Genomic DNA, 16,699 nt, shown 5'->3' on the forward strand with positions numbered 1-16,699 from the left:
ACGATTATTATAGAGCCGGACAAGTAACCGTGGTAGTTAGGCACTCGAGAAACTAATGACAATGATCCTAGGTTCAATAACGAATCCGCGGTCGACGGGATGATAGATGAACGTACTCACAAAATCTAAGTCGGATGCGTGATATTCACTGGTCGTAAAGGGTTACTACTTTCATCAGTGAGATCGCGAACGAGAATGCCTTTCCCGTCCCGATGATGCCACAGAGGAAAACTATAATGGGGTGTGTCTAAGGATACGAGATCATCGGATTCGTCGAGAAAAGCCTTCGTTCAGAAAGTAAGGGAAATTGACGTTGCTGCTAATTGGTCAATCTTCATATCGGTGGTTAGAAAAAGATGCTAGCCGCCCTCGAGGGAAAGTTACTAGTGGGAGACCGCGCTCGTTGAAAAATATGTCTCCCCTATCTTCCCGTAGTTGGGACAAAGACTGTTTGTCTGTTTGAAGGACTTTAGTTAACTAAACCTTAAGATTTATAACGGGCCCTCGGGTTAGCCGAACATGTACTGCGGAGACGCATCGACATCTGGCAATCATCTTACTCGAAGAATAGGGTCTGCGTGTGGCGAGCCACGGGACAGAAACCGTTGGAATGTTTACTGTCGCGTGTCGCCACGAATATTTCCTTTAAGGAGAGCTATAGAATTACTCCATACCTTTGCTAGGCAAATCCCGTGACCGCGGCTACGTTCGGCGACTGACTGTCGCCTCGAGCCCAAGCTCATTATCACAACTCTCGAACAATTACAATCGGATTGAATAACTACAATTGTTCAATTACAGACTCCGGTGTTCTTTCATCTCCGACATACTTATTAGTGAATATAGTTTTATCTAGTAACAATAGACTAAATCAAACCTTGTGCATTCCCGTGGCGAGAAAAAGTCGCGAGAAGAAGTATAGCAATGGATACTTTAAAAACTAGATTAATGAGACAACAATGGAAGTCTGCAACCAGTCTATTAAAATAACAAGGCATAAAAACAAAACCAGGGGTGAGTCGGAAATACGTAAGAGAACAAAGACAAGAAAAATCCAACGTAAGTCAAGTATGAAACGGAAGAAAGGATGGAATGTAAGTGAAAGGAAAGGAAAGTATATTGGGAGAAAACGCAGAAATTTTTCTCGAAGGAAATAAATAAGACTGGAATTACACGAAGACGAAGACGAAGACGAAGATGGGGCTACCGCAGATTCCGTGAAAGCAAGAATTAAAAAAAAGAAAGAAAAAGGGAAAAGGAGCAGGAAAATACAGAGAGGTAGGAAAACAAAAGTTGTTCTTCGTTCTAAAGACGGAGGAAACGCGTGGAAAGTGGAGGGAAAGGGGAGAGAACGGCATTGCGAGGTTGTTCGAAAGAAATTTGAATCGCAATTACGGAATTAGTTTTTTTCCCTCTGTTCAGCCGGTGGTGCACGAAAAAACAACGGGCGAAAAATAAAACACCAACGGATGTGTATGTGCTCAGAGCCAGAGCGGAGCCACAGCCGTCGTCGTTTGCTACTTCCGGTCCCGGTGAATGTCGCCGACTAATTTTCCGGACTGCACGCTGCTCAGACCACTTTCGAAACGGACGCCCTCCAGAACGCGATATTCTCGTTTAAAAAACTCCCTACGCTCGCGGATAATTGTCCGAAATGCGACTAAATGGATATTCGTTAGCCGCGTTAACTCTTTGACATTTCATTCCTTTGTACGTTCGAATATCCATTGACGCGTATAAGCGGCGAATTATGCCGAATTGTGCGGAATGGAAATTTATATGGACCAAAGATGACCGTACTTTTCATTTTTCAGCTAAACGATTAATACATTTGTTTCAAGTAAGGTATAATTTATATTTCTGAATAAAATGTTAAGACAGTGACGAATATTTTGTAAATCGAAATTGCAAAGGTTTTAAATATTTGGTGAAGAATAAACGAGATTATGTGATAATTTGATTTGCACAAAATTAATCTGAATTTAAGAATACTGATCGAAGATGAACTAATCTGAAACGACAAAAAATTCTTCTCCAATAGATTATTAATCAACACTTGTCTTTCTATTGTTTGTTGAATAGTTCTTCGCTTAATTCTTTCTAAAATGCTCAATAATTAATCTTCAAGAACAATTTTACTTGCACATTTCCTCAAATCCCTGTTGCCACGCGTTATATATACACTACATACCACTACCTAATTATTCAACATTTCTATTTTATAAATAATTCTGCACCAAAAATCGAGTAATTATATATTCACTATTAATGCTTAATTAGAACTGTTAAAGCTCTAGAAAATAAATAATGAATTAATCATAACCAATCTATATCAATTATATAAACATAAATAGTTTTAATATTCGAGTGAAACAAATTTAATTGTTTGAATGAATCATGAATATGATAAAGAGCTATATATATCGGTCGATGAATCTACCGTTTAACAAACGCAGCAAATCAGTATTACCACATTTCCAGGACGATCGCGTACAACGATCATGACATTTGCTTATGGATATATCGATTTATATATCGGTATATGCGAGTGCGGAGAAATTCATCGTACAATCATCAGCCTGTGAAAGGTAAGTATTTTCAGGAGTTCTCTTATTCAGGAATTACCTAGCGTGTTTAACACAGAGAGGGGTGAGTACGGTGCAACTTCATAGTCAGCATGGTTTCCGGCTAACTGGCCTACTCAGATAAGCCGAAACGTAGCAAACTCCTACGGTAGATACGGTTAAGTCGACGCGATTCAGTTCCTCCGTTGGCAGAATTATCGAATTATCGCGTTCGCTACGCTTTAATTAGTAAATCCACAGAACGATAAGCTTATTTGCGAAAAACGAAACGATTTAGAGAATTAAAATACGAAAAATGCAATTTATTTATCGCGACTTCTCTTCCAAATAAACATAATAATGCTGATTATATAATGTTTAGACATTTACATCTTAATCGCTTAAGATTCGTTATAAAACAACATCATTCGAACATATTTTATAATTATTATATTCACGATTAATTTAATATTACGTATAGTTGTTAATATAATATGATGGTTACACGAATTTTAATATATTTTTCATATAAATTTTAATATAAAATAATCGAAGAAGAGAATAACCGATAACTTCGAAAATATAAGTATTAAATCTGTACATAATTCTCAAACCTAAAATATTATTAAACGAATGTCTAAAACGTCTACGGTGGATTTCAACGAATATTGATATTGATTTGGACAATTTTTCTAGTGAATCAAGCTATCCGTTCGACGAAAGTCGTCCAAAATATTACCGCGAAGGTACAATGACTTGAAAGCCCTCGTCTCTCAACGAAGATGAAATATTCGGCTGCAGCCCTTCTCATTTTCCTCTGCCCCTATCTCGGTTTTCGATTAGAGAATCCATATAACCAATGTGGGAATCGACGGAGGCGAGCCATCATTCTGCAGTCTCATGTAAATCGATAGCACATCGTCGAAAATTGCAAAAAACTATCCGCCATTAGAAAAGAGGGATAAAAAGAGAGAGGCTAGAGCAAAACGTCAGGTTTGGTTGAAAACAGTGGACTAAAGTAAAAGGAAGGTAAAAAAAAAAGTCAAATGAGAGAGAAAGCGAATTAAAATTGTCAATGAAAGAATTATAATAAAAAATATTTTAGAAGAGGTGCGTTTTTAATACGATTATAATAAAAATGGAAAGTTTACTGGAACAAGATTTTTTAATGCGAAGAAATGAAAAAATGTGGCAAAGGGAAAACGAAAAGATGAAAGTGGAATAGTTTGAAAGAAAGAAATTAGGACATGGTGCAAACAGATTGCCACAGAACGGCAACGAATAATAGGATAGATAAATGCACTGTAAAGTCTGTAGAAGAGATAAAGCAATGATGAAAGTTAAGAGCGAACTGAAGTAGGATAAATTGAACAGCAACGTTAAAAATGAAAATATCTTTAGCACCAGGAAATATTCTTAACGGTAGAATATAACAATTGTTAAGTATATGGAATATAGAATTCTTAATACGAATGATTAGTATGCAAGAGAAATATCAAATAATTAAATTAGTGTTAAACGAGTGCCATTATTAATCGAATTAATATTTGTCAGGGAACAAAAATAATAAAAAAAGCGGGAATCTTATTACTCGGAACTAGTTAGTATATGAATGCAAATAATGAATACAATGCAGATACAAATGCTATGGAGAAATACTTTTGAATGATAGCTGTAAACAGCGTAGATGCCTAAAAATCCACAGTCTAATTATAGCATTAATTCTTAAAAGCATTCTCTAAAGCACTTTCTTCTTACACAGACAAGAAAAAGGAGCGTGGCAGAGGCAGAATCTCAATTAAAAAGGAAAAAAATAAGCGGACGATAGCGTCCAAAGCGAGACGACACAAAAATTGACGTTGCTTATCAGCGTGGAGCGCGTAGCTGTTCGAAATAAACGATTCCGGCAACCGTTCCATGAGCATCGAGCTCTCGAACCAGAGGCTCCACCCTTTCCATTCCATTCCTCGACCAGTCTCTCGTGCACGTCCGTTTTCGCCGGTCAAACCTCGACAAAGCAGGCGGAGAAACGTAGATAAAGGTTTTAATTCCGTGCGAATGGATCAACGTGCGAAAATCGAGTGGGTGGGTCGGACGAGGTGCCGCGCATGGGAGGGTGGGAATTGCACAAAGGGGTGGTTAGGTGGGACCCGATTGATGGACTGGCTGAAACAATGGTTAACTTCGCAAGTAATCGCTTAATTCCTGGATTCCCGAACTACGTCCAACCGATTTCCGATTAAACTGTCTTCCCAGCTATCTTTCGTTTTTTCTCTTTTTTCCTGTTTTTTTTTTTTTCTTTTTAATTCTGTTGATGGAATCGATGGCCTGCGGATTAGCTTCCGCCGCAACGATCAAATCTGCACGCGATACGAGCATGCGAATAATAAGAAAGTTCAGCGACTTCAAACGCTACAACTATGGCAACTATGAGACTATGGAGCTGAATTTAAGAAATTTTTCTGCATTATTTTTAAAATTTTTAAGTGGTTTGCGATGCCATTTATGAGGATGTACTCTTTGACTATTTTTTAGCGTTGCAAGACAGGAAGATTTATTTAAATTGTTAGAGATTTCCGTGTCTGGATGGTACTTGTTACGTGGTGGATGTATCATATCTTATTAGCGAAGGTTCGGAGGTGCTACAAAATTTTATATTACAATTAGTGAGACACGTTTTATTTCTTTGTTGAAGTAATGGTAGAAATACGTGCAAAATATCGATACTATACTTTGAACCGTTTTATTCATTAATACCTTTGGTACAGTATGAAGTTTTAGATTTAAATTGTTTGATATCATGTTAAATTTCTAAATCATCGTAAAAATTTCTACGACATGAAAAATATACGTGACCGTCACACGTGTATAGCAAACAAATACGAAAAAATAAAAGAAATTTTCAAATTAGGCAAAATACATCCATTACTATCTTCATTTAGCTACATCTTCTTAATTTCTCAGTTTAAAATTAACTTAATTTCAAACCTAGTAGGAACTACAAACATCGTACATCAAGTAATACCGAAACGCACGTAGCAACCCTTCTGCCCCTTGCAAACTCGTTATCGATTAACGGAGGCAGTGAATCGTTACAAGTTACTTCTCTGGCGAACGATTGGGAAAATTTCCCCGAGCGTTCAGCCACTATACGCCAATAGCTTTTTCCCTTATTTTTCTGTGGAACCGGAGTATCTGGACGATATAAAGGTGGCCGCGAAATAAGGCGAAAGAAAGCAAACAATGCCCGCCGGCACGCTGAATGACTCACTTTGTTGCTTTCACTGCGAAACTTTCCTCGTCGAGGTACTTTTAAGGAAGTTTTCGAAGAATAGTAACGGCAATCATTGCCGAGCGAACGGCCGATTTGTTCTTGCCCACTCGGCCAAGAACTCGTCGAGCTTTTTCCCCGGGTATCGCCACGTCCCGTGACGCTTGAAAGCGCGACTACATTTTTACGAGACGATTCTTTTACGTGTCTAAACCGTTCGAACGTTTTTGACGTATCTACTTGAGTAACTAAGTTAAACTGAACAATACAGTGCTTAACTTCTTAGTAACCAACCAGTGAAATAGCGTGTAGAACTCAAGAAGAAAAACGTGAATGGAGTAAGTTGTAATTTTGTTAAATCGCAAAAAGTGTATTAGATTAATATACACATTATAGAAGCTCATTACGCAAGTCCGGGGTGTAAAAAGGATGAAAGCATTAGTGATATGAAATATTTGTAAAAACTTTTTATTTATATTGTATCTTCTTTATTTATAAAACTGTTTTAAATTTCACAAAATTGCAGCATCTAAACGAAAGGAAAAGCAGTGAATAAAAATATGTCGAGCTACGTCTAGAAATTCTTTTCAATAGATTTCAATCGTGAAACGACCGAAAAGAAATTTCACATGATTCGATGTTGCGTTGACTTTGGTCCTTAATACATTCGCTTTGGCGCAGATAATAAAAAGAAGAAATATCTTTAAACGAAAATGGAAAGAATAATAAACGAGCACGTCCTCTGATCTCAATTATTCTATTAAAGTTAAAATATAGACTAGGTAGAAGTCCTTTACAGATTAATCAACGGAGAAAACACGCTTCTATTTTCGTTCTTGTCACCCTTCCTATTCTTTATTTCCTTCATCTTTCGTTACAGTCTACATTAATGATAAAAATTTCAGATCTCATTTAGTATAAATAACAAATGATAAAATAACGAGTTACTTCTCGCAACTTGTATAATTTTTAATTGACAAAAAACTCGGAGAATGGAATTACTCACATGTTCTGTATTTATAGCAGCACCGTCACGAATATCTTGATGATCGGCACCAGAACCATTGACCATACCAGAACCGGCGCCAGCACTTCCGCTTCCTTTTCCACCCACACCGCCAGCTGGTGTTTGTGGCAAGCTCTGGAAAACAGAGAAATAGTATTGAAATAATTTATTGAGACACGAGAAATTTCTTAACACGGATACACATTAGTCGCGCTATAAACAGCTTTTTATACGATTCTTATCGAATCATTCTTTTTACACAAAGGAACACGATTTTTAATTCTCATTTTGATATCAACAAAGTTATCGAGTATTAAATTAAATAAGTTGTTTTATGCGAAACGCTGGATATATGAATTTATTAATAAAATGTAAATAAAATCAGTTATTTTAATGAAATAAAACGAGGTAAAATTGAAGAAGATAAAGTTATTGCTGCGCCATTTGAATTACAAATGTGATTTACTTGAACAATTTGTAACAGAACAATAAACGAAACCACTGCACTTTATTCCCATTTCCTTGCTTCATTTCTCATCTTTCACCCTCGAACGATCTATACATCTCTAATGGAACCCGCCTGCAGTTGCATTCGCAGAAAATCAATCTTCGTTGCTTACAATCAAATATAAATAAAATGAAATAGCTGTCAGAATGTATTTGTATTAAAGCAACGAAAACAGGTAGGTATAAAACACACTATTCATACTTTTAGTTACAATGTTTCCCATACATTAAAAGTATTTTTGTAAAATCACGGGATCGTCGTTCTTCAAGTAATTAATTAAACCACTTCGTAATTAATTATCCTGCAACTTATCCCAGGATGCTAAATCTCGAACTTTAAAAAAATCATGATGTACGAATATATGTACACACTTGTAATATTATAGTTGCAATATATTGAAATTATTTTTAAGGCCCATAACGATTAGTATTTTGACTAACATCTTATTGAAAGTAATTAGAGCACCTTGGTGTAAACTCAAAGAAATTTGAGTAAGAAAAATAAATACGTCCGACAAAAAAATCAGAGATGAGATTAAATTAATTATTGGCACAAGAAATATACAATTTTTTCTACGTACCTAATCTTTGGCTAAAAAATTTAACTATCCTTTTTTTCCGTATTTGCGTTCTCTTTAAACCCTCGATGGATGTTGTTCGTTAATTTCCCTACAGCAGGATTTATAAGCGGTAACAGAAAACCAGAGATCCAAAATAAGACGGTATGCAAAAATTACGACGATATAGTGGCGCAATTTAAAGTTGTAAATTACAGGAGGAGAAAGAAACGCGGCCAAGCGAGCCACGGTGCTATTTGTTCGCCCCGTTTCCTTAGCAGAATCTGCGCTAAAATCTTGTCTCGATTTTACCCCTTTCACCCGTTCGTTTCTTTCATCCGGGAAACCTTTTCTCGAACTGTTTTCGCCGTGTATTTCTGGCTCCAGCTTTCTCGCCTTCTTCCGTAGCGAGCGAACAGCTTTTATGAGATGGATTAGATGGGGCAAAGATGGTCGTAAAGGGAAATTTCGTCGAACGTGTTTGCACATTCTTATTTCTTTATAGACGAAGAATGTTGTACACAATGATAGTACTTCGAATTTATTTTATTATTTTTGAAATTTGGGATTTAGTTAAAGTTTAACATTTTAATGATGTTTTAAAGAAATTACATAACATGAAAGTATCTATAATACTTTTAATTTGTATTTTACATTTATTATCTTTATCAGGTAAATCATAGAATACGAATTAAAATAAAGTACCTTGAAGTTAAATAATATAACGGTGATTAATTCGAGCTTTTATTCCAATTTGCATTGTTTTAATAAATTACTATAAATAAACAAATAAATTTATTAGTAATATAAGATACGTATTGACGAAGTACGAAATTAATTATTTAATTTGTAGTTTACTTTGTACGTTATATTATTCTTTGGAAATTATTAGAGAAATTATTATAATATGTAAATGTAAAGAAAATAGTATCGTATTTGTAGACTGCGAGAACTATTAGTATAATATATTGATTTAACACATTTTAACTACGGAACAATGCTGTGCGATGCCATTAGACTAAAAGCAGAATTGTCTGGTGCTAGTTTCTATGAATATACGAACCCATTCCATTATCAAAGTGTACCTCATCGATTTCAATAATACATAGATTAAATGTACATATTCATGGAAGAAAATTTTATTTAATGCACGATAAATTATATATTTAGGAAAGAAATAAGGGAAGAAAGAAATAAGAATATGATTAAATATGATTATTTCGAAATACTTCATCGACGTTATTTCTGATTTTAATAAAATATAAAAAAGAAGAACGCGACTGATTATTATCCACATGGAATTATTATAAAAATATTGAAATGCTGAACAAACATTTTAATGCAACTTTCTATAATTGCGCATACAACATACGTATATGTAATTTACTAAGCTAAATTTGCAATGTGTACCGATCGTGCATTAGAGACAAGAGCATTTGTTACTATCATAAGTTTTTACCATGTTAAAAGATAATATAAATTACATTTTACAAACAAATTACTTCGCTTTAATAAACGTAATACAGATAACTGCGGATCATTTATAACTTTAACTTCAGTTATATTGTAAACTGCGAATACATTTATCTATTTAGTATAGATTTTCGTGTAATGTTTGGGGAATATCCTGTGTCTGCGAATGAAGCATTTTAATAGCACTTTGCTGTTTAGACATAATGCATTATCAGTTATCTGAGACGCTTAATTGTACGAGTTAAACTTTTCCAATAATGACATCGCTCAAAATGTAATAAATGCGGAAACACAAGTATTACATTACAAGTATTATCACATATATAATATCAAGTAAAATATAATACATAGTAAATGTTAGTTGGTTTTCCGAACAATGAATTCAACAGAAGAATATACTATATTCATAGAGGCAAACATTACAGCTACGATTTAAAATTGCTTCGATATATGTACGAGGTTCAACATTATCTCGTCAAAATGAAAAGAAAAGAAACTTATTTTGTTAACAAATTTTTTATGGTACTCCTTAATTTTTTTTAATCTCCTATTAAAAACAATATTAAAACTATATTATAAAAATCTGTAATAAATATCCTACGAACTTTTCCAACAACTCAATAATACTCACATAAAAAATTCAGAGGAATATAAAGCAATTCTCATATTACCTTCTCCACTTGGAAGATCTAAAAACGATTAACAACTACCGAACCCTAAAAGGCCGTGTTCATGATTTCTGTGCAATTCAATCAATGGTTTTTAAGGAGGTACGAGAATGGCCCACAATTACGAGGAAGGTATGAAATGCCACGACATTTTGCACGCAATATCACGGTTTAATGACGGCAGCCTTTTAACGAAGGATTATGATACGCTCGTTAGATCTCTCATCAAGGGGAACTTTTCCATATCCTAGCGTTGATATCGATCGATCGCTTAATTCCAGAGAATAAGTGAAAACTAAACATAATCGCGGTACGACAAAGCGTGACGTTAACGGTAACTGACTTCTTAATTACATCAATCTTTTTTCATATTTCGTCGACGAATATATCGTTGCGCAAGAAAGATTGATCGTTTTTTAAACGCCTGAAAGCTGTTCCTCCATGGGGGGGAAACAATGAAATCAATCGGAATGAGAACGTGGTTATTGTACTTTATATTATTCTGAATGATTTGCATGAAATTAGGTGGTAATAGCGCTGATAAATGAGGGTAAGGAAAAGAATGAGAATAGAGGGTATAGTGAGGGGTGAAAGATGTGAATATCATAGATGCGAAGATATTGTATCTGGGACGTAGACATTTATATAGAGAATTCAATTGTTTGGGAAATAAAAATGATCGGAGTCCGGATATTTGAAACTAAAAATCGAAGAACCGTTATTCCCCTCAAATCACACTGTATATACAAGCTTTGCTAGAAATTTGCTAGAAAGTGAGTTATTACAACCTAGTTGGATATACTAAAAATAAGCACAGAGTGTTGTGTAATTTATGGAATACAATACTATTCGATGGTATTTTTAATTAATTATAATTGCAATTTAGCCTATGATAGAAATACAATTACAATTTTGTTAGAAAACACCGAAATGCCAAATTTGTTCCTATCTGCACTTGTATCTTATTCAACATGACTTTCTTTAAATATATATATAAATTTTAAATTGCAAATTTTTATATTTTTAAAAAATTGCCTGATTAAATTTTGGCTGTACGATACTTGTTTTAGAACACTCTCACTAACAAGGAGTGAAATAAATACGTAAGAGAAATGGTATTGCTTAAGATCAGATTGCGAAATGGATATCCGTTGAATCTGATTGAAACAGAACTCCTAACAACTGAAAAATGAAACAGGAAATTTAATCGAGCATTCGTTTTATTCAGTGGCCGACACGTACATGATGGTGAAATTGTTAATATATTTTCTGTGAAAACTGCAATATCGATCAACTGCATAGAAAATGGAACGAGTTTCTGCTTTGATCTGAAAAGGAAGAATAGACGTACCTACCAATCAGTACGTAGTTCAACATGACGTTTCGTAACAGTACTGTCACGTTCATTTTATTTCATACCTACGTGCGAAATTTCTTTAATCACGGTTGTGTAATCATAAAGTACAACCAGTTTGCCATTTACGGAGCCATGTTATGTATTCATAAAAAGGGAGAATAAAAAAAGAAGTAGTGGAAATTTTTAACAAATAGGTGTACACAGAACTTAAATGAAAAATATACAAATTCTTTTTCCAAGGAAAACGATATTTATTCTTCGAATTTTTCGAATACGTTTTTAAAATATTATTCCCTTTTAATTTATCTATTTCTTTCTTCTACGTTAATTGAACTATTTTTTGTTACTTCTATCAAAATAAAACGAATAATTTACTTCATGCGATGATAAATAAATTAATTTACTTTTTGTATAAAATATTCATGAAATATTTATCTTATATATTATGCAAAAAATTAAAAAAAAAAAAATAACTCTAAGATGATATTACTTGATTCGATCCAGTTTATAAAACCACCTAAACATGAAACTGCAGAAGCATGAATCTGAACGCTTCACGTAGCTTTTCAATCCAGCGAACAAAGGTGTGTAATTAAAAAGGAAGAAAAAGAACGTAATTACGAAATCAAGAATCACGTAGAGACCAATCCATTAGCGTCTCTCATCGTAGAAGCATCCGGACCCGGTCATTCAGCCTCAAATTACCCTGGTGAAAACGCGGCTAGAAACGCGGATTTAATTGCTATCGTTCTCCGTTTCCTAAAATCGAGGACGCATGGTACGCGTGACCGTTCACGGTAATCATAAAATCAATAGCAGTCAAAGCAACACACCGGAGTTGAATGGTACGAAGAGGAGACACGAAAGACGCCAGAACGACGACGACAACGACGACGACCACGATGACGGGGCTCGGTTCCATTAAAAACGCTTTCAAGAATGGAGGTCGCGAGTCGATAAAGCGATATTTGGCCTTCCTTAATGGATCGCGGCCGATCGAATAGCACTTTGTAGGTGGAAAAGAGGAGTTGCCAGGTCGATAGAGAAGAACAAGGCTCGAACAAGTGGAAGGAAACGAAACAGAGAGGGAATCGGTACGCGAGAAGTAGCAAGTAGAGTGTCGGTAACGAAAGCGAGGCCTGGGTGCAACCTCGAGGCCACCCATTCCTGCTACTCACCCCATTCTACGCTTCGTCCCCCACTCTCTCAGCTTTTATTTCGTGTATTGGTAATAGCATAGAGTGCTTCTCTCTCAAAGTAATAGAGGCTTGAAGACCCTTTAAGTGACGTTCGCCACTTTACTATCGCTCTTTATTGACGATCCTCCCCCTTCGCCGCTCCCTTTATTCCACGCTCCATCCACCTCTGGTATCTTTTATCGGTCGCGAGTAAAAAAAGCACAGGCAACCCTACCTGTCGGATATTTCTTCCTCTTTGTTTTTCCTCGAGGAAGTTGATAGTGGAAGGTCGTTCGAGATAGTTTCATTTATACGATGATGGAGCGATCTAGAAGGAAACTGGAGTCGATGATCGAGTATCGGTAAGATCGTTTGAATGGAGCAAGTTGGGGTATTAAGGAAATACAAAACTAGCGTGCTTTTTTAAATTTAAGATTATTATACAAGTAATTTTGGATATTTCTTTAGTAAAAGCAATTCCGTTTATTTTTATGATAAGGTAATCATGTTTTTAATAAAAGCGTTGAAAGACTGATCGGAAAATTAACGTAATATACTATCTCTAAATATTAGTAGAACTAAAATTCTTGATTTTATCTCGTTACGTTTGAAACAAGAACACAATCATTATAGTTATCCATTTAGAATTCCCTCCTTACGTTTCTAACTACTAGTTATCATTTTCTATAAAATTCGAGAAAACGCTGCTTCGCTCTGGAGACGAGACGTTTCCTCTGCGATCTCTAACGTTGCATCAACGTACTACGGGATCATAGCTGAAACTCAGTCGGCTGATGCTTCTTTGAGACAGTTCGCGTGTTTCTTATTTTCGGAAATCGGGAACGAGAATGTTTTGGCCAGTGACTCACGCGCGTTTCCGCGTGCCGCACTCGGCCGGATGCGAGCTGCATCTTTTCGCCGCACTCGCAACGCCTGTTTCAATTATTGCGCCAACTATGCCCGCGGGAAAGTTCACTCCGTTTGCAACTCATCTATGCGGAGTATTAAATATATTAAAAACTTTTTCAATTTCTTGAAATGTAATTTCCAATAATTATACCTAATGGAGAATTGACAGAAACTGAGACTTATTCTGCAACAGCTCACAGAAGTATTTGAATGGTGGTATTATTCAGTTAATACCATCGCAGATATCATACTAACTTTTGCACGATCTATGTTCAAGCTTATAGTAAAAAAAGTATTCAGTAATGCAACATGGAAAAGTATCTGTACTTCGTGTTTGGAATTTAAAAAATCAATCTTCGATCTTCAATAACTCAACTGTCCCTAAAAGTTTCTATAAAAAATCATAAAAGAAACTCCAATTATTTCATCTGGTAATTGAAATACCAAACAGTGAATAAATAAAAATAGCAAATACCTAAATTAAAAGTTTCAAGTTATTTTCAATTTTCACTCTCGAGAACGATACCCACGTCTACGGTTATGAACCCGATGTACGCGAGGAACATTAACACCTCTCGATATTCTTGTTTCTTAAAACGCCTCTGTAACGACGTCGTTAAACATCATTTAAACAAGCCGATCGGGTCGGGACGACCCGATCAGCGTCTCGTCGGGGAGTCGATCTTCGAATTTCTCGCTGACGAAGATCCATTATTTCCGGCCGCGCTTTCGTGGCTCCCTGTACACGATTACGTACGTTTGCAGATTGGATCTCGGCGACGCGATCGTTTCCAAGTTATGGCTTTTCGATAAGTGGAGAATACACTCCTTGCGAGATTATACTTCGGGTAGTCTAGCGCACGTGTATGCATACGCGAACCTAATACGTTCCAAAGAGCACAATGGACGAAAGTTCGTCTGCCTCGCAGCAAATCCTCTCAATTTCCTGATCGAGTCCCAAGATACGAGATACAGCCACGTACGTTCGACGAAAAATCTCATAAATTTGATGATCGACGTTTCTAAGAACGAGGAAGAATTATGATCATATAAAAAAGACCAAAATTTACATTGTGGCGTATAAAAACATACCGTGCAAAAGGAACCGCGGACGAGGAGACTTGTTAAAGAGTTTTATTTTTATTCGCGAACAGAAAGTTTCATATTCAACGAAATATGAAAGAAAACTATTTTAATTTTATGATTAGCAACGATCTGTGACCTATCGATGAATAGGGGAAGAAACGTTGTTTCGATCTAATTCAACTTCGAGATTCTTAGAAAATTGTAACATTTAACGCACATTGTTTAAATTTACAAAATTAATCGGCATGATTCATGGATGGCTCGATTACCTTCTAATGACAGTCACAGTAAATTCTATTCTAAATACGTAGTCACACCAATTCCATGATAATAAGGGAAAGGAGATAAGAAATCATCTGAAAAACAGAATTGCATCTACATCGACAAAACATCAGGTAAATTTGCATTCTTGTTATTCGCCATCAACCTCCGTAACACCATTAACTCTCTGCGTGGTAGGAATAGCAAATTCCGTGCCACGTTAAACTTCGTAGCAGAACCGAACTGTTAATCGATCTTCGAGAACGCTGTAGCCTTCGAGTTTTCTGATCGAATCGCTCGGTAACTTTCGTCCACCTTCGACACGAACCTTCTCCATCCGCCTTTATCGTTGCGCGTGTCCTTGGTTCTCTCGTGCAGCGATTCGTCTTTATCAAACGCGGTAAAAGCAAAGAGTGACATGAGTGTAGGACGGGTTGCCGCGTAGCCAAGAATTCCTCGTGCAGACTGAATTCTCTTCAGACGAACACTGCAAAGTGCAGCCTAAAAGAGCAGGTAACTCGTTTTTGTGAAACTTCCTGTCGGAGAGATGGGAGAAAGACGCGAGGCAGAAATGTGGAAAGAGCCGCGGCGAAAGGAAAACGGAAGGGTCTTTGCCGTTCGAAAGATTAAATCGCCGTGAACATATTTATTCGGCCTTTCAAGCGGAGGCCATGGATACCATATTCCTTCAAATGGGATTTTATGGAGCGTGCGGTACCGCGAACACCCTCTTCTATAGCGATCGATGCAAATTGACGTTTTGTGCAATCGTTTCCGTCGTTTCGGTTATTCAAGACTTGCGTTTCATGGGAACTTTGGTGATGTTTCGAAGAGTCCCTTTAAAAGTTTACGTTCGTTACTGTATAAGTTATGTTTCGCGGAGTAAGATGTAATAGTATAATAGACGTGACTGGCAAAGTGTAAGCGGGAGTGGAAGAATAATATGACGTCGAATAGTAATATCGTAATAATGAAATAGTATTGCATCGGTATTTGTAATTTAGTAAATAAAATTTCAATAACTCTTAGGTAATTTAGTAATTATAGATACAACTATCAGAGTGAGCAAAATTAGTTCTTAATATTTCATGGAAATTTTTTAGGTTAAATTTTTTTTTATTATTTAATTTGTACTTTGCGATTTGTCCAGCCGGACATTGGGTAAATTTTTCTAGCTTTATTGCTAAATAACATGTGAATAGTTACCCCTAGCGGGATACCATCTTCGAGTTGTAGGTTTAAATAGCGATGAATTTGAATGATTTTTTATGAAATTACATACTTGTTTTATATACTTTCTATCTTCATGTTATTGATACAAATTTTGTATTTTAGTCGCATCACTGGTTGAAATTTTTATAATTTGTACGTAATTTAGGTGTGTAGCGGCGCAAGACCGTGAAGAAAGTTCCAGGATTGAAGCGCACGTGTTGGTCACATGGCCCGCGAAACCACGTCCGAGGCCTGGAACTTATGGAAGAGCGCAAAGGAAAACTGTTTCCCTACCATGGAAGAAAACTTTCTTTTCCGGGGAACCTCGGCATCCCGTAAAAGAGAGGAACGAAGAAAACTCGGGACGAAGAGGCCCAGCCAACACGCGTTAGTAATATTAATAAACGTACTGTTAAATTAATACGCCGAGTATTCCTCTGGCATCCTTCACGTCCTACACCTCAGGTGTATTGTTTTTAACGCTTGAACAAGTATTTGCTTGCATCTACTACAAAAGAAACTACAGTCGATTCATACAGGTTGCTCGTTGCTCCTTGATATTTTCAATTTTTCTTGCGCAGCTGCCACACTCGAGGAAATTATTATTAACAACACGAACCATCGTGACACGGCGAACTTGGAAGGCTGAA

General features: G+C 36.1%; 1 protein-coding gene across 1 annotated transcript in view; it reads right to left on the bottom strand.

The window, feature by feature from the left end:
* Positions 1-16,699, bottom strand: part of LOC117204239 (ras-GEF domain-containing family member 1B-like) — a 232,626-nt gene that overhangs the window by 61,483 nt on the left and 154,444 nt on the right. The window contains exon 3 of the mRNA XM_033441445.1: positions 6,842-6,976. Coding sequence (XP_033297336.1) covers positions 6,842-6,976 — 135 coding nt within the window. The remainder of the gene's footprint in view (positions 1-6,841; positions 6,977-16,699) is intronic.

The sequence above is a fragment of the Bombus bifarius genome, unplaced genomic scaffold, assembly GCF_011952205.1.
Source record: "Bombus bifarius isolate JDL3187 unplaced genomic scaffold, Bbif_JDL3187 scf7180000007977, whole genome shotgun sequence".
Classification (NCBI taxonomy): Eukaryota; Metazoa; Arthropoda; class Insecta; order Hymenoptera; family Apidae; genus Bombus; species Bombus bifarius.